The following is a 22,870-nucleotide window of genomic DNA, read 5'->3' as shown; positions in this document are numbered from 1 at the left end:
AATTAAAAAGTTTTTAAAAATATTTAAAAATAAATAAATTAATAAAAAAGAATAATTTTTTGTTGAGATTTATGCTTGATGTGAAAAAAATATTTTTTAATTAATTTATCTATTTTTAAAGTTTTTATTTTTAATTTTTAAAATTTATGTGTCATGCGGACAAATTAGTTATTAATGCCAAGTTAATATAAACTACTAAACTAAGTGATTTAAAAAAATTCAGGTACCAATTGCAAAAATTGAAGGTCAATCCAAAAGTCAACCTAAAATTCAATACAATGGAAATGAAATGTTGAGATGGCTAACAGCTTTGGCAGTTTCAGCCTTGAGGTAGTTCAAAGACTCCATTGGGTATCTAATTTCTTGTCCTAAAATCCCAGGTTTCTTCACCTCTGACCAAACTCTCTTCTCCTTTTTCTCTTTAGCTCTATCCTCTAATTCCATTCCCACATCGCATGAAAGATTTTATTGTTAAAAGAATTTCAGATTTCGAAGATCGAAAATTCGAAATCTTTTTCCTTTCATAATGCGATCTAACACTCCAAGCCTAGCTCCTGGATTCACCCTTTTCCCTTCCCTAAAACCTCTCCACACAACCCTTTTCTTCCACCAAATCTTCGTCTTGATTCTCACTTTCTTAGCCTACGCCTCTTTCCATGCTTCCCGGAAACCCCCCAGCATTGTGAAAAGCGTCTTAGGACCCACTGTTCAAACAAATTCTACCTCTAACGACACCGGATGGGCCCCGTTCAATGGCCCCGAAGGAACCCATCGGCTGGGTGAGCTTGATCTTGCATTTTTAACATCATATGCTATAGGGATGTATTTTGCAGGACATGTAGGTGATAGGATTGATTTAAGGCTTTTTCTTGTGTTTGGAATGATGGGTAGTGGCATTTTGACGATAATTTTTGGGTTTGGCTATTGGTTTGATGTTCATTTGTTGGGTTATTTTATTGGAGTTAAAGTTATTTGTGGGGTTTTTCAATCTATAGGGTGGCCTTGTGTGGTTTCTGTTGTAGGGAATTGGTTTGGGAAGGAGAAGAGAGGGTTGATTATGGGGGTTTGGACTTCACATACATCAGTTGGGAACATTATTGGGTCTGTTGTGGCTTCTGGGGTTTTGGAGTTTGGTTGGGGTTGGTCATTTTTGGTGCCCGGGATTTTGATTATTGTAGTTGGGATTTTGGTTTTTTGTTTCTTAGTGGTGAGCCCTGATGATTTGGGGTTTGAAATGATGGCGTCTGGAAAAGAGATTGAGATGAGTTTGGGGGAAGAAAATGTGGCGAATTTAGAAAAAGCGGAATCAGAGGAAGCAGGGTTGCTCGAGAACAAGGATTCTGATTCCCTGGCTGCCATTGGATTCTTGGAGGCATGGAGGTTGCCAGGTGTGGCACCATTTTCTTTCTGCCTCTTCTTCTCCAAGTTGGTGGCTTATACATTTTTGTATTGGTTGCCCTTCTACATAAGACACACAGGTACTTGTTATCACTTGGTGCGATTATTATTTCAAGAGTTAACTTGAGTTGTTTTAGTGTATCCAAAGGAAATTTCTCCAGAAATGCGTTTCAATAATATGGCCATGGCAATAATTGTTGGTGCTAATTTTAAGTTAAGCATTTCATAGATTTTAAGTGTGGCGACATTAGCCCGATCACAGATGGTTATCTATGAAGTTATATGCTGTCGGGCCTGAGCATGTTTTAGATGTTTTGAATCTGTTACTGCTCTTTGATTAGCTAAAACGGTGGATGTTCATTTATTCTTGCAAATTTGTGTTGGCATTGTAGCCATTGCAGGAGTGCATTTGTCACATAAAACTGCTGGGATCCTCTCTACAATATTCGATATTGGAGGAGTCTTAGGTGGGGTGCTAGCAGGCTTCATTTCAGATGTCATTGATGCTCGTGCAGTTACTTCGGTTACTTTCTTATTACTATCAATACCTGCACTCATTTTGTACCGGATTTATGGAAGTGTCTCTATGGTTACCAATATAGGATTGATGTTTATCTCTGGGTTGCTAGTGAATGGGCCTTATTCACTAATTACAACAGCTGTTGCTGCTGATCTTGGTACCCAGGACTTGATTAAAGGAAACTCACGTGCATTAGCTACAGTGACAGCAATCATAGATGGCACTGGCTCAGTGGGAGCAGCTCTTGGGCCCCTTTTGGCTGGGTATGTATCCACTAGGGGTTGGAATAGTGTATTTCTTATGCTAATTTTTGCTATATTCTTTGCTAGTATATTCTTGGTTTGTGTTGCAAAAACCGAGATTGGAAGGATGGTAAGTGAGGAGAAAGAGCTTGGCAGTAGTGTGACTGCAAGATGATGCAGTTTCTCTAGGCCTGACTGTTTAGAAAAGCATCTTATTAGGATATAGGCATACAGAATATGTTGTTGAAGTTTTTTTTCATTGTACCTCAATCTCAATTGTATTTCATTCTTTTATACACTGAAAATCTTCAGTTCATATATACATGTACAATAATTTTTGTATCAGTTCATTCCTCATTTTTCCTATATTAGATCAAAGTTTGTTCTCTTTGAAATGTTTGTAAGCCGTGTTCTTAAATCTTCAATGAGATTTTGGCTTCTTCTGTCCTGGTAAAGAAGATTAACAATGGAACCATTCATCTCTACGTTTTTGCACAAAGAGAATTCTATTTGCAGTCTTGTGATATGTTGCTGTGTGTGTTAATGCAAACGTGCGTATAAACTGTCATGTCTATCAAATCAGTTGGGGTAGTATGGTGTTGGATTACAAGTTACACTGACCACTTGTAATTTATGTATTCTTATCAGGTTTGAATTATTTTTTCAAGTTGTTAACATATTTAAAATATTATATAACATTTTGACGGATTTTATGTTAATTCATTAATTGCGTTGTATTGTTATATATATATGTGTGTCTATATATTCCGTATTAGTATTGTATGCAGAACAACACAAATAGGTCCAAAATTATTACTTGCATCCCAGATATACTCAACAAGCTACAGGAAGATCCATTCAGGAGCCATCTTTAGCTCAAACAGGTAAGACTATCTTCTTTGGTAAGAAACAGAGGATACCCAAAAGGATGGCAATTAAACTGTCAAAAGTTCAATGCTAGGACAATCAAGAAGATGACAAATGTTTGCAAAGAATATATCTTCTTTAGAAAATAGTACAATAACAGATTTATTTCTGTTTATAGTCAACTCTGCCTAGCAGACAAATCGATTCTGTTCATCAAATTATCCAAAGCTTCATTTGAGGCCAATAAGAATGATCAGGAAATAAAATCTACCAAATTCTGAACCCTAGTTCCATAATTTGATTCTTTCAAGTTTTCTTTTGTTCTATTGGTGAATGTTCATCATTAACTAGTTGTCTCCTTTGTGTACCTACCATGTATTGAGTGTAAACAAATGTAATAGAGTTCTATCCTTCTAAGAGGCATTTTAGACTCTGAAGCCCCTCAGCAGAAATGCTTCTCCTGACTGTTCCCCTTTGTCTGACAGAAGGTTGAGGTGGCTCCAAGTGAAAACACACCACAACAACGGTCAAATTGTCTGTTGCTCCTCTTTTTATTGCTTCTTCAACTATTTCTTTGCAACATAATTTGACATCATTGTGCTCCTGGAGCCGCCGCCTTGTGAAGTCTATGGCATTTTGACTGGTAAAAACGTCCCATATTGCATCACTACCGATGATCAAAAACTCATCTTCCTTAGTCAGTGTTATCATTTTGAGTTCTGGTTCAGCACTTAGGGGGCCAATTCTCTCACCGGTTTCCTTCATACCTTCAATGTGCCAATCACCTAATGCTCGGGTGACCCCTAGTTGACCATTCAGATAACCATCATCAACGAATCCACCCAGAGCCTCGATTCGCCTTCTCTCTTTCATGCAACAGGGCCTATGATCCTTTGACATCTCTATAGCTCTTCCATGCCATGACAGTACCGCCCTAGAATCCCCAGCATTTGCCACAAGTAAAGACCTGTAAAAGATAAGATATTCCTTTCAAGCAAAGAAAAAACCATAAAAGTTGATTCTAACATATAGTAGAAACAAATTAGAAAGTGTCCAGATTTTACACACTAGAAATCTCAACTTCATTCACTTCGCCAAATTCAAATGCATCAAATTCTCTAATGTAACCTCTCTCAATGTCTATCTTCATTTTATAGTTGTTTTTTCCAGCCAAAAAAGCTTTGGAAGTGCTTACCTCCCAAATATCATTGCAGTGAGAACAGTAGTGCCAGAAGCCAGTGAAGATTCGAGAGAGCATGACTTTGCAAATGCAGCATCAGTCTCCATGAATGACCTGTGACCGCTTTCTCAAGTTCCAAGGGAAAATCAACATCCTCAACAATAACTCTAGGCAAATGATCACGGACAAAATGAGATGCATCCTTTCCTCCGTGCCCATCAAAAACCTGCTCCTTTTATGTCAATAAAGAGAATATTTATGTAATTCCTGGGAGCCTATTTCTCTCTTATGGTATATTTAATGTGATTCCCGTGCACTAGTTTTGGCTGCAAGAATGAGCTCTAATCTAACAGATAGCTATTCAGTTAGAGGCCATTTTTAAATAGAAAATAAGTAAAGAAGGTCTCCAACAAGAGTGTTAAATACTGCCTTGTATCTTCTTCTTTTTTCCCTTTTAACAATTCTGCATCAAATTCAACATGCATCACTTCTGTATATCCTTGCTTTGTGTAGACTATACAGCTAATCTAAGAACATAACCCATAAAGAAGACAATACCACTAGCGTTTGATGGCTCCAAAGCTGAAAAGATTAAACTGACCATTGACTTGATTCATGCTAAGTTTATATGCTAAGAAAAGATGTTATAATTGTGTTCAGGAACACTAAATTTAGGATTATATCATTTTCAGATTCATTCAAATGCAACTTTTAAGACAGCTAATGTTAAGAACAGAAGCTGCAGTAACTTTCAAGTTCGAGTCTAATACCACCAGCGTTTGATGGCTCCAAAGCTGAAAAGATTAAACTGACCATTGACTTGATTCATGCCAAGTTTATATGCTAAGAAAAGATGTTATAATTGTGTTCAGGAACACTAAATTCAGGATTATATCATTTTCAGATTCATTCAAATGCAACTTTTAAGACAGCTAATGTTAAGAACAGAAGCTGCAGTAACTTTCAAGTTCGAGTCATTTGTTAGAGATGACAAAGCATGTTTGTCTTTCCAATTACATCAGTGTCGTGAAAGTAACTCATGTTTATTCCTAGATCAAAGAGTTGAACAAGAATGTTTAATTTATCTCCGTATTCTAAAATAACCACAAATACATAAGAAGAAAATAGTATTAGAGGCAGGGATATTGGAAAGTTCAACATGCCAATATATAGAAGAAAAAGGGATAGCTTATGAACTTACACCGTAGAAGGAAATAGCTTCTTCACTCACTAAATCACAACCAAAATTCTTAGCTAAGTCTGCAATGCATATATGAGCATCCTCCATATAGGGACGACCCCCAATGTCAGACCACTCACCTGACCGAAGAGTGGGGATAAAATTTGTTAACAGGTCAGTTTGTCTTTCTGTGGTAACTGAATCCTCAGAAATACTTTCCAGCTGAACGAAATACAAATAAGGAGACCATCAAAAAAATGCCATAAAAGAAACATGAAGAAGCATTGTCAAGGGAGCTATAATGTATAAATGAACTTAGTCCTGTCTGGATACAACTGCATAAGATATGAAGGTGTTGATTCTACAAAATTTGATAGCACTATAGAAATTATAACTGCTTTGCACACAATTCTGAAAATGATTGCACCAGCAGGAGGCACCACGGATGAGGTTAAAAGATAAGGAAGCCGTAAACATATAATAATAGTGTAATAGCATGCTCACCAATTCCATTGACCAAAGAATATAAAGCTGAATTCTGAACATACTTCAACTATCTTCCTAGTAAATATCAGTGCGTATATATTCAATATTCGAAAATTTTAGGAACAAAGGCAGATCATAAGCTGGCAAGGGCGTACCCTTCATGCAACATCTAGCTACATCCTTGTATCTACAACCAATAAGAACTTTTTTTACGCTAAAGAGATCTTTGGCCATATAAAATCAATATTAATAGTCCTTTAATAAAAGGAAGAACAAGAAATCTAATTTACATGTGTGTTGAATTGGTACCATAACCAAACACAAACAACATACCTTATATGATTTTATAGGTTAGAGTGTCAAAAGAAGTCACTTCCTCTTTGTCCTAACATTATCAGATCCACTTCTGATCAAAATTGAATATAACAAAATTTGCAACTACGAATACATGATTATGAATCTGACACAAAACTGAATATAAGTAGCTGATGGAACTTTGATAATCCATCAAAAATGAAATTATGACTAATGAGTGATGATCGAAGTACATATATACACGGAAGAAAATGTTATATGCCTACTTGCAATAAGTCAAGTATGGAATTTCTTTGTCGGGTTTATCTCTTCCACCCTAATAACTACTTTTTGGGGTAAATCATGTAGCACAGCTGGTGGTGTTGGCATTGCAGTTTTCGCCCAAGGCTCGGATAAGTCAATGCAAAATAAGCCATACAGGGCTTGTGGTGCATGATGGATTATTATGTGCCTAACTGCAAGGTATGAGACTTGATTTCCATATAGAGAGTATGGGATTCCTTTGTGGGGTTTATATGCACCTAGCTTCTTCCGGTCCAATAGCTTGCTTTTGGGGTGTAATTCTCCAAGGTCCATATCACAAAGAATTGAAATTGGCTATAACAAAATTACAATAATAGCAACAAAATTCTCAACTTAAAAGCAGAAAGAACCAGAACCCAGAGGCCAGAATAGAATAAGAAGAAACTGTCATCAAAGCAACAGTCTTTTGAGAAACCAAGAACACATATACAATTCAATCAACAAATTTCTCAACTTCAGAAAGGAAAAAAAAAGCACCAAAACCAGAAATATAAAAAAGAAATTGTCATCAAAAGCAACTATTCCTTTTTCAAATGATTACAAGAAATGGAAGTTAGGATACTAACTCTATTGCTGCCACTGACGACGTCTACATGTAGAGGAGAGTGTTTAAGAGACCAATTCTCCATCTGTGTACACAAGAAATCACCCCAAGAAAGCAAAGAGCAAGACGTTTTAGTGTAGTAGTTGTCATCAAGGTCGTCTATTTCTGGGGTGACCTGCTCTTTATCTTTAACACGCATGATGGTTGATAAGCAAAAGAAAGGGTAATTTCTGAGTGAGAGCTTTTTTGGTTTTGTATTTTTCCTGTTTCAGCTTCTGAGCAAGTTGTTAGGCGTATCCAGGTTAACCAAGAAAACTAAGAGAGAGAAAGAATCCGCTGAAAAATAATGGACTGGACAGAATTTCTTTACAATATATTGCATTTGGTTCCAGGAGCCACCCCCCCCCCAAAAAAAAAACCAAAAAAATAAATAAATAACATATTCCTTATTATATTGCCGATAATTATTTTACAGGTGTGAATTCAGTTCCCACCATTGATGTTGATGACTCCGCAGCGTTTATTATTCTTTTATTTAAATGTATATTTTATTGTTTAAGTTCCAATATCCACTGTGCTTTTAATAACGTTTTCTTTAAAATTTAAATTTAAATTTTTAAAAAATATATAAAATATTTTATTACTGCATTCAACATACGTAACATAATAATCAATCAGTTATTATAATGTTGACAAAGTAACAATTCCATAATTTCGTACCAAAGTGTGGCTGAAAATTACTTGTGTTTGGTTGGTATGGGGGTTAGGTTTTCTTTTTCTTCTATTTTTGAAATATTTATTAAACTTTATATGAACAAGGATATAATCAATGAATCTAATAAAATTAATTAATATAATAAAAACATGTGTTAATTGTGAAAAGAAATTTTATATTAGTATTTAAATATTTAAACAAACCCAACATCTACGTGTAATTTTAATTTTGATTTAATTTTTATAAGTTATTATTATTTTTAATAATGTACTATTTTATAATTTCTTATTGCATTATACAAAAGATTAAGCTTACTAATAGAAAATTTTTTAGATTTTTCTTCCAAAACGTGTGTAATTAAATTTTAAAATTTTTAATTAAATGGGCATAATTGTGCCAAAGAAAAGTTTGTGCATCACATTATGATGGATCAAGATTTATGTGCAAATTCGAAATTTATCCCTTAATTGTATATTATTTATTAAACAAATCATACATATATACTAGATTTACGGTAAACCAATGATGTGGATGAACAAATATATTTATTAAAATTGAAATAAAAATTAATTGATGCTTAGTTACAATGGTTAAGCTAATTGTTTATTATACATGTTATTTTAAGTTTAAATCTCATTATGATTAAATTTTTATTGATTTTTTACACAAAATAATAAAAATACCCTCGTAAAAGTATAACTTAATTTATATATAGAAAGGTATTTTAGTAATTTCATAACTAAATTAGTGTTCAATTAACCCATACCATCAATTTCCAATAAAAAAATTCAAACACTTGGAATTCATTCTCCTTCAAATTTGTGTATAGAATGTATAATTTTTAATTTTTCAAATGATTGAATCTTAACTTAATTGGTGTTGTTATTGTAATGGGCCAATTTAGCCCAGGCCCGTACAAGCATAAATCAAAATTATTGCAATAAAAAACATTATAATAGTCCAGCCTTTAACAGTCCATCAGCCCATTTACAAACAAACCCGAGCCCAAATACAATAGGCCCAAGTGGCCCAAAATTTAAAGCAGGCAAAAAACCCTAGCCTAATGCTTGCGCCGCAACCGGACAATGCCTCCGTACGATGCCAGCGCCTCAACAGCGACGCCACGCCCAAGCCTCCGTATCCGAGCGCCAGCACACCCGTACCTGCAAAAAACAAACAAGCAATAGCAGCAAATACAAACAAATGGAAATATTGTATTTTTTTTATTTTATTGATTTTCCTTTCTTTCCTTTCGGCTATAAAGCCAAAGGATTTCATCCTTTGTAAGGTTACGTTCACAGAGATTACGCAAAAAGAAATCAATACGAACGCAAACGTTTGAAACAATAGTCAGAAAGATCAAAGGTGGTTCTTCGATTCATACTCTCCTTTTTGGGTTTTATTTTCATTTTTCTCTTTGCTTTGGTAGATAAAAATTTTAGCAAAATAAAGGAGGAGAAAACTTACCTGCGTTTTGAGAGGTTTCGGACTGGTGCCACGGCGGAGGCGAAGGCATTAAGCGCCGATGAACACCGAAATCGGCTAAGACCGAGGCGTTGTGGGCATCGTTTCCCTCTCTCCCTTTCATTTTCCCCTTTTCAGTTTGTTGAAATATTTAGGTCTTAGGTTTTTTTTTTCTCTTTATTAATTGACAACATGAAACGGCGTAGTTTAAGGCATGCATTGGTAGCCTTGAAACGACACCGTTTCAGCATACCCGACCCGATCCGGCTCTTCACCCCTGGGATCCGCGCGTTTTTACGATAAGGGGATATTTCCAATATAGGTCCTTATTCTTTCGCGCGGCATTCAAATCGGCCTATATTCGCATTTATTTTTTTTCAAAAATTGCCCTGTAATCTTGCGTGCATTTGCACTTTGGTCCGAACTCCAGCGTTGCGTTTTGGGGGTCTGGGTTATTTCCAGACTTGGTCCCTGCGCATTCGCATGTGTTGCGCGCTGGTCCTTTTTATTTGAACAAGTTACTTCATTTAAACTATCCTCTTTGTTTTAATTTGATTTCAATTGGGCTTCTTTTTAAATTCATTTCATGTTTTTATTCGTGTTTATTTATTTGTATGAATGGTATCATTTGCATCGTTTACTTACTTGTCTATTGTAATTTCGGTAATCATATTTTTTTATATATATACACAATTATATAGGTATGAATATACATATTTTACAGCAAAGTTATTTTTATTTCATGCATATTATTAATATTATATTATTTTATATACACGTAATTTCCTTTAAACTTATTCTTATATTATATTACATAGTTCTTATAACATATCTTTTAAATTATCGTTATGCAAGTGTATATATATTTATCGATGCCTATGTTTGATCTATATATTATTAAATCCATATATTTTAATATATATTTTTGCTATTCAAATATGCTTTGTATATATGTTTTACATAAAATTTAAGTTATTTTATATTCATTTACATTAGTTCATGTTTTTTGATTTGCATACATTATCAAACCTACATTTTATATACATAGCCTTCTTTGTACATAAGCATGCTTTTAAGTCCATCATAATTTATAATAAAAATAATTCAATCTTGAGTACGTTCCTATGGTATTTTTTACAAGCAATTATTTCTAGTTTATTTATATACATATATATATAATTTATGATAAAATCAATCCAATTTTTTTATATAATTCATATTTTAATTCCATGTTATTTTTGTATATAATTGCTTCAAAATTCACTCACACGTGTATATATACATATAGGTACATGCTTTATACCCATTATCCTTTCACATCTTATGTATTATATAGATTATTCTTATTGTAGGGATATTACCAACTTTAAATAAATGTTTTATGGTTAAATATTTAGTGTTTTATTTGATCCAAATGTTTTTGTAACATCTATTAGATTTTTTTATGTATATATTCTTAATTTTTCTTTTATAAATTATTTCAAACTCTAGCATATATTATTTGACTGTTAGTCCATCATTTTTAGTCCATTATTTTTGTGTCGTGTTGACCCTATATCGATTGGTATCTCTGTGTTAATTATGTTCACGATATTTCTTGTATATTTGCTACATCATGGTTGCTCATTTTTATATGTTACCACATTAATTATTCTCCATGCATTATTGTAATTGGGTTATATTTTTTTAGATTAGCCTTGCTTAATTATTAGTTTGTTAGTTGATCGTATCTCATACGTGTCCATTATCCCATATCATCGTTTTCCACTTGGTTTGCGAAATGTGGTTTTATAAGGTCCAAATCTTTAAAATTAGTTTCGTTTTATTTTAAGTAAAGTTAACACGTTTTTAAGCTAGTTTTATAATTATTCATTTAAAAACCTTTCAAAACGAAGGCGATGTTCGATATTTGGCAATTCGCGGAATCGTGCCCTAACGTGCTGGGTTGCAATTTCTCGTTTGTTCAAAATAATCGAAGGTCCCTTTTGAATTTCACTTATATTTTCTAAAAACTCTTCAAAACGAAGGTAATATTCGATGTTTGGCAATTCGGGGAATCGTGCCCTATTGTGCTGGGTAGCGATTTCCTGTTTGTCCAAAATGATCGAAGATTCCTTTAGAATTTTACTCATACTCTCTAAATTCTAAAATAAGGCAATGTCTGACATCTAGAAATTCGAGGAGTCGTGCCCTACTGTGCTGGGTTTCGATTTTCTCGTTGGACTAAATAATTGGGCATCCTTTTACGGTTTTCAACGTATAAATTTTTGGAAGTCAAAATTTGTCATGTTTTCGAGGGCATAAAGGATCATGTTCTATCGTGCTGGATGTGGTGCTATATTCCTCTTAAGCAAGAGAATTTTGATGACCAACTCGGGTTATTCAAATATTATAAAAAAGGGAACGACATTTCAAAAACATTTTTAAATCTTAGACATAAGGACAGTATTTAATCGATTTGGTACCAATTTTGGGCGTAGTAAGGGTGCTAATCCTTCCTCATGCATAACCGACTCCCGAACCCGTTTTTCTCAAAAGTTCGTAGACCAAAATCGTTGTTTTAGTAAACCAAAATGTTTTATTAAAATAACCAAATCTTTAGGTGATCCGATCACACCAAAATAGAAAGATCAGTGGCGACTCCATATTTTATTTTCAAAAGTCGATTTCCCCGTTTTTTATTAAATTTAAAATAATTTTAAAGAAAAATATGTTTTGTACAGTTATTATTATAGCAATCGAGAGGACAAGAATTCGAGTACTTTTAAACGTATTTCTTCTCTAATTTAAGAATTGAAAAGGGATGACAGGCAAATAGTATAGTATAAAAAACCTTTAATTTTCCCTCATTTTTAATATTATCTTAAAAGTAAAACAGTAAAAGTCTAAAGGGGAAGAGAGTGGACATAATCTGTAATTTTCCAATCCCTAAAGGTTAGCTACCTATTTTTTTTTTCTTTTAAAAGATTTTCAATAAGCGAAGGTTAGGTACTTAAAAAGGGAGACTCCACGGTGGTTAATTTATAAAAGAAATGTGAATTTCATGGTGCTTAAACTTTTAAATGTAGGTTTGTATTTTATATTTGCACGCTAACATTTTTTTTATTAATACCTAAAGTCAAGGGCCTAGTTAAAAGTTGGCAAGATATCAAGTACTCTAAATTGTAAATTTTTTAATTTAAATCTTTAAAATTTTAAATTAATAAAAATAAAATTACATATTAACTTTCCTAAAAACAATAAAATTTACACAATGGCCTCAACATATTCCCCTCACTCTATCATACCTACCAATTCAAAAATAACAATTTCGAATTTATTAAAATTTAGTAAGTATAAGATTTTTTTTATAAAAAATTAACCCCTACCATTTTATTGCCAATGTTAGTATTGTTATTTAACTTTATTTTTATAATTTTTTTAAAAATTTTAAAATGATCTATTTGATTTTTTTAATTTATTACTAAAACTTTTTTTGTATTATTGTTTAAATCATATCGAACGAGCCAATTAAACTGAATAGACAAAGAACAAGTCAAAGAACCAATCTGCAAAAAAGCTTTAAACCGATTAAACAAGGAACCAATACAAACCAATTAAATTGACTAAAAATCAACTAAACTAGCTAAAAACCAATTGAATAGACAATTGAACCGGTTGAATCGTTTTTGTTTTTTCATCTTTTTAAATTTTAAATTTTTAATATTTTTTAAACGAAAAAGTTGGACATGAAAACATATGACCTGAACGGTTTGACCACCAGTCCAGTTTTAAAAAAATAGTCTTTTTACCCTTTAACCTTATTAGTTTCAAAAATTTCTAAGCTACTTTCAACAAAAAATATGTAAAGATTGAGAGCTAAATTTGTTATTGTTCCTTGTGTATAAACACTAAATTTAATGGAAGAGCAGTTTTGCTCACTCATCAACAAGGCTAATTCGCCAATTTTTTAGTAGACAGGCTAAAATGCAATCCAAAGTATAGTACGGGGGGTTTGTGATATTTTCACCATACATTTGCACAATGGATGCCCCTCGCCAATTTACAGAATGTCTCCAGAAATTTCATACATAATCTAAGTAAGTGATCAGAGTGATTCTTCAGAGAACAGGATCATACTAGAATAGGGGATACCTTCAAAATTCCAGTTGTCATAACAAGACAAATCCAAACATAACAAGTAATAGGAAAGGAAAAACAAAAACATAAAAACATCTAATAGTCCCAGGTTCTTCATATCTAGAGGCAGTTCAGGGATTTTAATGTCTTCTCCTTATGTTCCTACAACCCGAACTATGATTGAAAACAGTTACACCTTACATTCCAGTAAAAGCTTTCTTCCCTCCACCAGAAGATCCAGCAGGAATCACTTTCAAAACATTGAACCTCACAGTCTTTGACAACGGCCTGAAATTAGAAAATACACGCAAATTACAAACAACCTAAATCACCAACAAACTAGCTGTAAAAACAATTACATTCATAGACACTAACATATAAAGTCATTCGGTTTAGGGGTTTAACCTGCATTGCCCGATAATGACATGATCTCCTTCCTTCACACGGAAGCATGGAGAAATATGTGCAGGGATATTTGAATGTCTCTTCTCGTACCTGAAAAAGGAAAAATAAGTTTCTTCCAACAATAAAAATCATAAGAAACTTTATGGAAAAGTACAGCGGAATGAAGCTGGATCATGCCTTTGGTATTTCTTGATATAATGTAGGTAATTCCGTCGAACAATGATTGTCCTTATCATCTTGGCACTATGGCAAGTACCGGCTAAAATGCGACCCCTGATGGAAACAGTGCCGGTGAATGGGCATTTCTTGTCGATGTAGGTTCCTTTAGAAATCAAATATGCAAAAACATTATTTGACTGAACCCTCAATGCATAGAAATACATTCTACATAGTCCTCCCTTAGGTGTTAATCAATTAAATCATTTTTATTTCCCATACAGAACACTGAAACATATATATAATTTGAGTGTGCATAATATAAATACAGCAATTATAAATAAACATGATACTAGTTTCTAGGTAGAACATTCAAAGCTTAAATAGATTTTGCATAAATTGACCATCCATACCACCCTAAACACATTTAAAAAGAACAAATACAAACCTACCTTCAGTAGCTTCACGAGGGGTTTTGAAGCCCAAACCAATGCTCTTCCAGAAGCGGTTTCCTCCCTTTCCTGGTCTCTTCCCTTTCCCAGATTTCTTGGAGCTGAAATAGAAACAATATCATTAAAACCCACCCAAACTCCAAAAAACCCAAATCCGAAAAAATTACAAAAGTGAGAGATTTTTCATGGTTTATTATTAAGATTACCTTAAAAACACTTTGGGTTGCTTTAGAAATGCCTTCTCGGTCTGCAATCAAAAGAAGAAAAAAAATGAGAAGCAAAGAAGATAAAAGAGTGAAAAAGGGAGAGCGAGTAGATAGGCGGGTGCACCTGCTCCGCCATGGTTGATCAGCACTGTGAAGAGTGTGGCGCTGCTGCTGCTAGTGCGGGCAAATGAAAGAGATTCGCTTGCTGTGGGAAAACCCTAAGCTAACTAATAGATCCGCTTTCGTAATGGATGAGTTTGGTTCAGCTTATCAAAATGGGCCTCCACATTTACATTATTTGGATAAATTATTGGTTAAATTGTACAGATAGTCACCCAACTATTAAATATTTTCATTTTAGGCAGACAAAATAAAAAAGTTTGCAATATAAGCACCTACATTACATAGTTAGGTCATTTTGATCACTTCCGTTAAAATCACAAACCAAAAGCTGATGTGGCAGTTAAAAAGACATGAGAGGAAGAGGCATTTTTTATTTTTAATATATATATTTAATTTATTATATATATTTAAATTATTCGTGTATTTTTATATATTTCTTTGAATTTTTTAGAATTAGGATCAAATTGAGAATATTTAAAAATTTTGAGAGTTAATTTGTTAAAATTATGACTAAATTGTTCTAGTATGTACAAGTTAAAGGCTAAATTTGTTATTATACTAGGTTTTTAACTGTCACGTCAGTTTGCCATTTGTGATTTTAACAAAAGTGACCAAAATGACCGAACTATATAATGTGGATGTTTAAATTGTAAACTTTTTATTTTGAGTGCCTAAAATGAAAATTTTTATAGTTGGGTGACTATTTGTGTAATTTTCCTCTATTTAAAAAGAAAGTCATAATTGTTTCATAATTTTAAATTTTGAAAAGTATAAGGATTAATGTTTATCAAATTAAAGTATAGGAATTAAATGCACAATTTTTACAGAATACAATGATTAATCTTAGAATTTAACCAAAATATTTTAATTCCACTTGTGAGATTAAAACTCGTGGCCTACTTATTTCTTTTATTCCAATAGATTTTTTTCTAATTGTTTGATTGTTGGGATTAGTTATAACTATATTGAATAAAAATTTCAAAATTTTGACTCGATCCTCGGAATCGATATTTCCCTGTTCATCTTCTGTCAATGTCAATAAAGAGAGTTCTTTTTCTGTTGCTAATGATTTTATATTGAGCGTATCTAGTGTCTGTTCAAGGTCGTGATAATCAGTAGTAAGAAGTAGAGCATGAATCTTATTTATCCAAAATGGATCCATGTTTTTTTTTTATAAGTTTGATTTATGCTTAAAGGGGAACCCCATTTTTTGATTCTTCCGCGGTAGGGTCCATGCAAGAAAGGATCATATAGTTTAGGCAAGTATTCTCGTTTAGTTTCATTATTAGAGAATTGAGATAGAATGCAGATGATTAGTTACTAAGTTCGCTCTGGTAGATACCTTGAGAAATAAAAAAAAAACCACACGCTAATGTGTAAAATGACCAAAACCCCATTCTTTTACAAAAGAAAATATTATTTTGATAGTATTTATATATGCCGACGAATCTAAAAAAATACATACATATGATGAGAATCATAAAATTTAAACCCATCAAATCACATTTTTTAATAACTCAATTTTACTATTTGAACCAAAACCATATTCAATTTTTATATCAAATTGTTTTATATAAATTTGTATGGTTTTTGATTTGAACTTTGATTGTACATATTTGGAGTTGAAGATTTACAGGTTCTACATTACGAGAATCGTCACTTGTACACTTGGCTCTTGGAATAAGTCAATAAGAAGGTGAAGTATGGGCTATAATGACTAATGAGTTAATATTATCCAAGGGCTTTTCTAATAGAATTGTTTGCAAGTTAGCTTAATTATGATGCTAAATTTTGAGTGCACTCACCATTTAGACTTCTACGACAGCTAGCAACACAGCCACAATGTGCAATAGACACCACAATGGTTGAGAAGGGAGGTTATTAAGAATGCTCTTAAGGATAACCATTCTACAGTTGTGTTCTTTGGACTATATGGAATTCCATGTGGAAATAATGTCATATTTTCCTACACCTGCGCAACTTATTCAATCATAGTGCCGTGGAGCTTCAACCTCTAAACGAGGATATAGAATAAATTCGGCTATTAATCCTTATATTTTGTGAGGTTTTCAAATTCAGTCTTTATATTTTAATTTAATCAATTTTAATTTTGTACTTTTTAAAGTTTAGAATTTTAGTCATAACCCAAATAGTATTAGTTAAGTTCATTTAGTGAAATTTAATTACTAATTTTGTACTGTACATGCAATTATGGGTTTGCTCATATTCTTTAATTAAATTATTTTAAATCCTTATACTTTTCGACTTTTGAAATTTTAGTATTGATATAAATAACAATCATTAATCTATTAACTAGTTTTCTAATAAATAATATATAAAAATAACAACCTCACATAATATTATACATATAATAATATGTTTGTCCCATTAAATTTTAGAAATAACATAATTTAATTTAGTAAATTTAATATTATCTAAACTTTTAAAATTTAGAAAACATAAAAACTCCAAATTAAAACTTTCATAAACTACAAAAACATCCGCTCCACACTCGTTAACGTATATATTGAGTGGAACAAGTGGCCAAAATGGCATCACAAACATACGCATCATCCTATAGTTGGCCCTACAATAGTTTAGGTTCTCAATAATTATATTTTTGTTTTTGTCTTCTTGTTTTTGCTATTATACAAAAAAGAAGGAATATTTCAAGTTTATATAAAACAACATTAAAATGATAAATATATATATATATATATATGTATATATATGAAATTGGCTTGAAAATCAAAACGCAAAAATGAAAAAAAAATCAAAATGTTATCAATACAATACAATCGGATGAATCGATATAAAGCAGTATAAAAATGGAAGCAATACCATACTAATTATAATTCATTTTATTAAGACCAAGATACCATAAAAATGCCACAGGAGAAGGGCTTGATGAAGCTACCATTACCATTACCATACATACAAATATGAACAACAAAGCCGATTCTATCTAAATAATATTTGAATCCCAACTTAGTAAAATTAACACTACTTTATTTAATTAATGTCAACATCAACTACATTTGCAAATCTTACTTATATTATCACACAGCAGCCTTGCTCCTGAGGTGGCCGAGGGGGGAATTGGGGGCGTGATGGAAGAGGACCAGGTGGTGCATATGCGGGCACAGAAGGTAGTGGTGGACCATGGTGGTGATGTGGAGGAGGAGGACCTGGTGGTGCATATGCAGGCACTGAAGGTGGATCAGGACCCGCTGGTACATATGAAGGCTGTGGAGGTGGCGGCCCTGGGGGCGGGTGATTTGATACATTCGGTGGCGCTGGGTGTGGTACATGAGGTGGCGCTACGTGTGAGTGATGGGCTTGGTGGATTGGTTGATCATGCCTATGGCCCTGCATCTTCCTGCTATCACCTAATCAATTACCTCTTTCTCCTCTGTCGTCTTTTGTTTTGATGTGCCTCCAACTTCAAGTGAAATAAACGATTATATATTGTTATAAATATTGGGTAAATTCCATCCAAGGTCACTGAATTATTAGCAAGTTTCCGTTTTAGCCACTCAACTTTAGAAAGTTACAAAATGGACACTGAACTATTCAAATGTTATTTTTTATTATTTAAGTCACTAAGATATTAAGTTTTTTAAAAAAATGATCTAGCTAGTGAGCTCTAAGCAACGATTTGACGATCGGTATAGTATAGTAGATCAGTACCAATCAATGAGTAGAAGAACTTACTTTAAATTCAAGTCAATTTGACAGCCAATGTTAGAGGTTGGAGAAAAAAGTTGTTTGGATTTTGGTTTGCAGATTTGTAATGTTTAAAATTGTTTCATGAAACAAAAGTGAACTTTGGAAAAGCTTTTGATTGGTGCAGCAGTGCAAATAAAGAATGTCATATAACAACAATTTTAACGATTCAGTGACTTAAATGAAAACTTTCGAATAATTTAATGACTATTTTGTAACTTTTTTTAAAGTTGAGTGACCAAAACGTAAACTTACTAATAGTTTAGTAACCTTGGGTGTAGCTTACCCATAAATATTTTATTATCTTGTTTTTAGATACATTTTAGGGTACATTACATTGTATTCTCAAGAACAAAATTTAGGTTGAAATTCTAAAATTGACATTATCGGGAGGAGTAGTCATGAACACAAAAAGATTATTTTATGAATCACAAAACAACATTAAGAGAAAAAAAATTAGTGTATTTTATTATTAGGACATTGATGTCTATTAAAATTAAAATGGGTTAATGCATTTTTTGGGACCTGAATTAGGTAATTGCTCTCACATTAAAGTTTGAACATTTTGGAGGATCTAAGTTAGTTCCTAAACTTGCAATTGTTTCCAAATTGGTCTAAACTTTTTTTGGGTTAAACTTTCTTTTAAGGAAACATGAAGGACTAACTTGAACAAAAAAGTTCTAGCTTTAATGTAAAAATAATTATGAAGTTTAGGGACTAATAAAAAAAAGTTCAAAATACAATATAAAAACAAAAAAAAATTCAACGTTGAATACTAAAATAATTGTGAAGTTGAAAGTTGAAACCCATGCATTTCTTTATCAAAGTCGTAAAAACATTTTAATTATTTAATGAAGACATAGCTTTCGTTTTTATAAGGTATATAACATTATACATAAAATATGAAATTTAAGGCGAAAGTGAAAGAAATGTGTAAGATTGTGAATGAAAATTGAAAAGGGTTAAGGCAACAGGCATCAGCGTCAATAATATGCCAAAAAGTGTAATTTGTGGTTTAAGGATAGTCATCAACCGCCCACCGTCCCTCCAATATCTGCGCTTGCTCAATTTTACACGTCATCTCCTCAGTGCTTCCACCTGTTGTTTAAAGATAGCAATTTTTTCTTTTTCTTTTGGTTAAAATTTGTTGTTAGTCCCTCTTTTATATAAAATTTAAGATTTAATCCATATAATTTAAAAGTTAAAATTCAATCTTCCTAATTTTTTTAATTTAAAAATCTTAGCTCAGTTACTAACATCGTTAATAGTTTCTGTTGAAATTTATCAACTTATTATGTTTATATCATGTCATTCATATGACATATCATATGAGGGCATCTTAATCAAAATCTAAGTCAGTAAATTTAATAGAAAATACTTATAATTTTAATGACTAGACTGAAATTTAAAAAAATTGAAAAAATTAATTTCTAAAATTTTAAATATATAAATATAAAGGCTAAATCTAAAAATTCCTCAATGTATAAAAATTTACAACACAATTTAACTTTTTGATAAATTACAGCAAGCAATAGTTAAAAAAACAATGGGACAATGCAGCAGCTGAAATTAATTTACAGTTAAATTTCGAAGAAATTATTTAATCCTTTAAAATTTTAAATTATTTTCTAAAACAGTTTTTAAGATTAAACTTCAAAAGTAACCCTAATTCACCCATTCACATAATTTTAAATCCAAACTAAGTTTTTATGCTTTTTCCTTTTTCATCAACTTAATAGATGTGACTAAATTTATATTATTTGGTATATAATTGTAAAATTAATTTTTTTTTACCTTTTCACCCATAGTAAAAATTTTGATTATTTATCAAAAACATATCCTCAAATATTATTTTCTAAAAGTATTGCAAAATATAGTGTGTAGGATTTCGGCATTCATGAATATTAAGTTCAAGTTAGTGAATTTTCACTATGGTATTTATTTATTGGATCAATTAACTCATTTAATACTAAGACTTTGACATCCATGGATGTCGAGGTCTTCACTTATAAATATCTCACTCCTTTTATCCTTTTTTATTCCTATTGAAAATCAAACTCTAAATCTCCCACTTTGTCAAAAACTTGACATTTTTTATTCTTTTCTAGAAAAGGGTTGTCCTTTTAAGTTTTCAAGAAGAATACCTAGCAAATCATGTCATTAATATGAAAAAAAATTCAACTCAATTTTAAAAAATTTATTATATTTGCAAAAATATTTTTAAGATTTAGTAAAATTATTTTTTTGGTGATTTATTGAATAACAAAGAAATCGAGTTGTTTGTACTCGACATAGTTTAAACTTCCCATAGCTGGATGATGTATCCAATATTGCTTGAATAGTGTTGTTTATATGCAATATCTACAATAATAATGTTTGAAATGATACCTGTTAGGATTTTAACTCGATTAAGTAACGAACAAGAAAATAGCAGAATAAATTGAGAAATTGAACACACAAATTTAACGTGGAAAAATCCCTCCAAAGAGGATAAAAAACCACGGGCAAAGATAATTTTACTATAATGGCAAAAGAACGAAGAGTACAAAAGATGGAGATAAAAACTAAAACCCGAAAACCCAAAAACAAAGAACCCACAAAACATAAACACAAAATTCTCTAAATGTGTTATGAGTTCTAATCTCTAATGGGTGTGTTTTCTAAGGTTGTAAAAGAGCCTATTTATAGGCTAAATTCATAGATCAAATAATAATAAAATAATCTAAACTAATCAGTGTTTGATTGAAACAAGTAAACAGAGTTTAACTGAAAGACTATTTTTCAAATTTGACTGAAAATAGGAGTCATATTTAACAAATCTCCACCTTGACTCATATTTCCACAACGCCATCTTTGCCAAAGTCCGCCACGAGCCTATCTTGAACTATGCAGGGAATTAACTGAGTCGGATTTGTGCTTAGAAACTGGAAGGCTTCTAGCTTTCGACCTGTACACTGCCAAATCAAAACTAACCCGGGTCTGATTTTCACGAACATAGTGCCCTAACTTTTCAAAACTTGCATCCAAAAGAGAACCTTTCTTCAACGAAACAGTCATACATTTTTCCCTCCTATGACCAAGTTGCCTCCGCTCCAAACAAGTTGACTTCAACTCCGTAATGGACGAGGGACGTCCGATTTTACCGGTCACTGTATAACCTTCCAGAATATAAAGGCTACCGGTTCTTTTACCTTTTAACAAAACGAGAGCTCCACGAGACACTTTAATACTGCTCGACTCGATGTTGATTTTGCATCCTTTCAAGTCTAAAATACTTAAGGAGATGAGATTCTTTCGTAAATCAGGTACATACCTGACATCTGAAAGTGTCCTAATCGTCCCATCGTGCATCTTAATTTTAACAGTACCAATACCAATTACCTTACTAGATGAATCGTTTCCTATGCGCACAACTCCACCTTCAATCGAACTATATGTGGAGAACCATTCTCTATTGAGACACATGTGGAAAGAACATCCTGAATCTAGGATCCACTTGGACGTGAGCTTGGTGTTATCACTTGTTGAAACTGACAAGAAATCATCCCCATTTTCATCGGCCAAATTAGCACCAGCTACATCTTCCTTGTTACTCTCAGCAGCTTTTTTATTTCGCAGTTTATAACAATCTGCTTTGACGTGACCTAACTTTTTACAATAGCGACACATTTTATCTCGTTTCTTTGATGCTACCAAAACGGAAGCTTGTCTATCTGTCTTGCTATCCAAATGAAGCTCATTGTCGAGTTTGTCTCTACTCAACAAATGACCCTTCACATCTTCGAACGAGAGTTTGTCTCTGCCATAAATCAGGGTCTCCCTGAAAGACTTGTATGAAGGGGGTAAATAGCACAATAATAGCATATCCTGATCTTCATCATCAATATGAACCTCAACATTCTTTAAATAATTTAAAAGAGTAATGAATTGACTGATGTGATTTCTAAGAAGCTCACATTCGTTCATGTGAAATGTAAATAGACGTTGTTTCAATACTAAACGGTTAGCCAGAGACTTAGTCGCATAAAGAGTTTCTAACCTTTTTCACAAGGCAGATGAGGTCTTTTCCATTAATACCTCCTGCAATACCGTATTCGTGAGGCACAACTGGATTGCAGATAAAGCCTTTTCATCAAGCTCTTCCCATTCTGTTTTATTTAGATTCTCAGGCTTTTTCCTGATAACAACCTTTTTCAAGACTGATTGAACTAGAATTGCCATCATCCGAACTTGCCACAAATTGAAATTTGTCTCACCATCGAACTTCTCAATTTCAAACCTTGTTATTGCCATTTCTGAACGGGCTGATATATGAAAATTGAACTAACTTTGATACCACTTGTTAGGATTTTAACCCGATTAAGTAACGAACAAGAAAATAGCAGAATAAATTGAGAAATTAAACACACAAATTTAACGTAGAAAAATCCCTCCAAAGAGGATAAAAAATCACGGGCAAAGATAATTTT

General features: G+C 32.5%; 2 protein-coding genes and 1 pseudogene across 2 annotated transcripts; 1 reads left to right on the top strand and 2 right to left on the bottom strand.

Moving 5' to 3' along the window:
• The first annotated feature begins 223 nt into the window (after nucleotides 1-223).
• On the top strand, nucleotides 224-2,505 carry LOC107901357 (putative glycerol-3-phosphate transporter 5). The gene is made up of 2 exons (XM_016827315.2): nucleotides 224-1,478; nucleotides 1,791-2,505. The coding sequence occupies exons 1-2, from the start codon at nucleotides 527-529 to the stop codon at nucleotides 2,333-2,335; spliced, it is 1,497 nt and encodes a 498-aa protein (XP_016682804.1). The 5' UTR covers nucleotides 224-526; the 3' UTR covers nucleotides 2,336-2,505.
• Nucleotides 2,506-3,144: 639 nt separating this feature from the next.
• Nucleotides 3,145-7,450, bottom strand: LOC107962545 (probable protein phosphatase 2C 27; annotated as a pseudogene).
• A 5,880-nt stretch (nucleotides 7,451-13,330) lies between these two features.
• On the bottom strand, nucleotides 13,331-14,828 carry LOC107962546 (40S ribosomal protein S11). Its single transcript, XM_041115064.1, has 6 exons — nucleotides 14,677-14,828; nucleotides 14,553-14,593; nucleotides 14,347-14,447; nucleotides 13,916-14,060; nucleotides 13,739-13,828; nucleotides 13,331-13,621 (listed from the first exon to the last, which is right to left on the bottom strand). The coding sequence occupies exons 1-6, from the start codon at nucleotides 14,686-14,688 to the stop codon at nucleotides 13,531-13,533; spliced, it is 480 nt and encodes a 159-aa protein (XP_040970998.1). The 5' UTR covers nucleotides 14,689-14,828; the 3' UTR covers nucleotides 13,331-13,530.
• Between the last annotated feature and the right edge of the window lie 8,042 nt (nucleotides 14,829-22,870).

This window comes from Gossypium hirsutum, chromosome A06 (assembly GCF_007990345.1).
Source record: "Gossypium hirsutum isolate 1008001.06 chromosome A06, Gossypium_hirsutum_v2.1, whole genome shotgun sequence".
Classification (NCBI taxonomy): domain Eukaryota; kingdom Viridiplantae; phylum Streptophyta; class Magnoliopsida; order Malvales; family Malvaceae; genus Gossypium; species Gossypium hirsutum.
The sequence above is the reverse complement of the archived record's forward strand: the minus strand, read 5'-3'. Positions and strand labels throughout refer to the sequence as shown.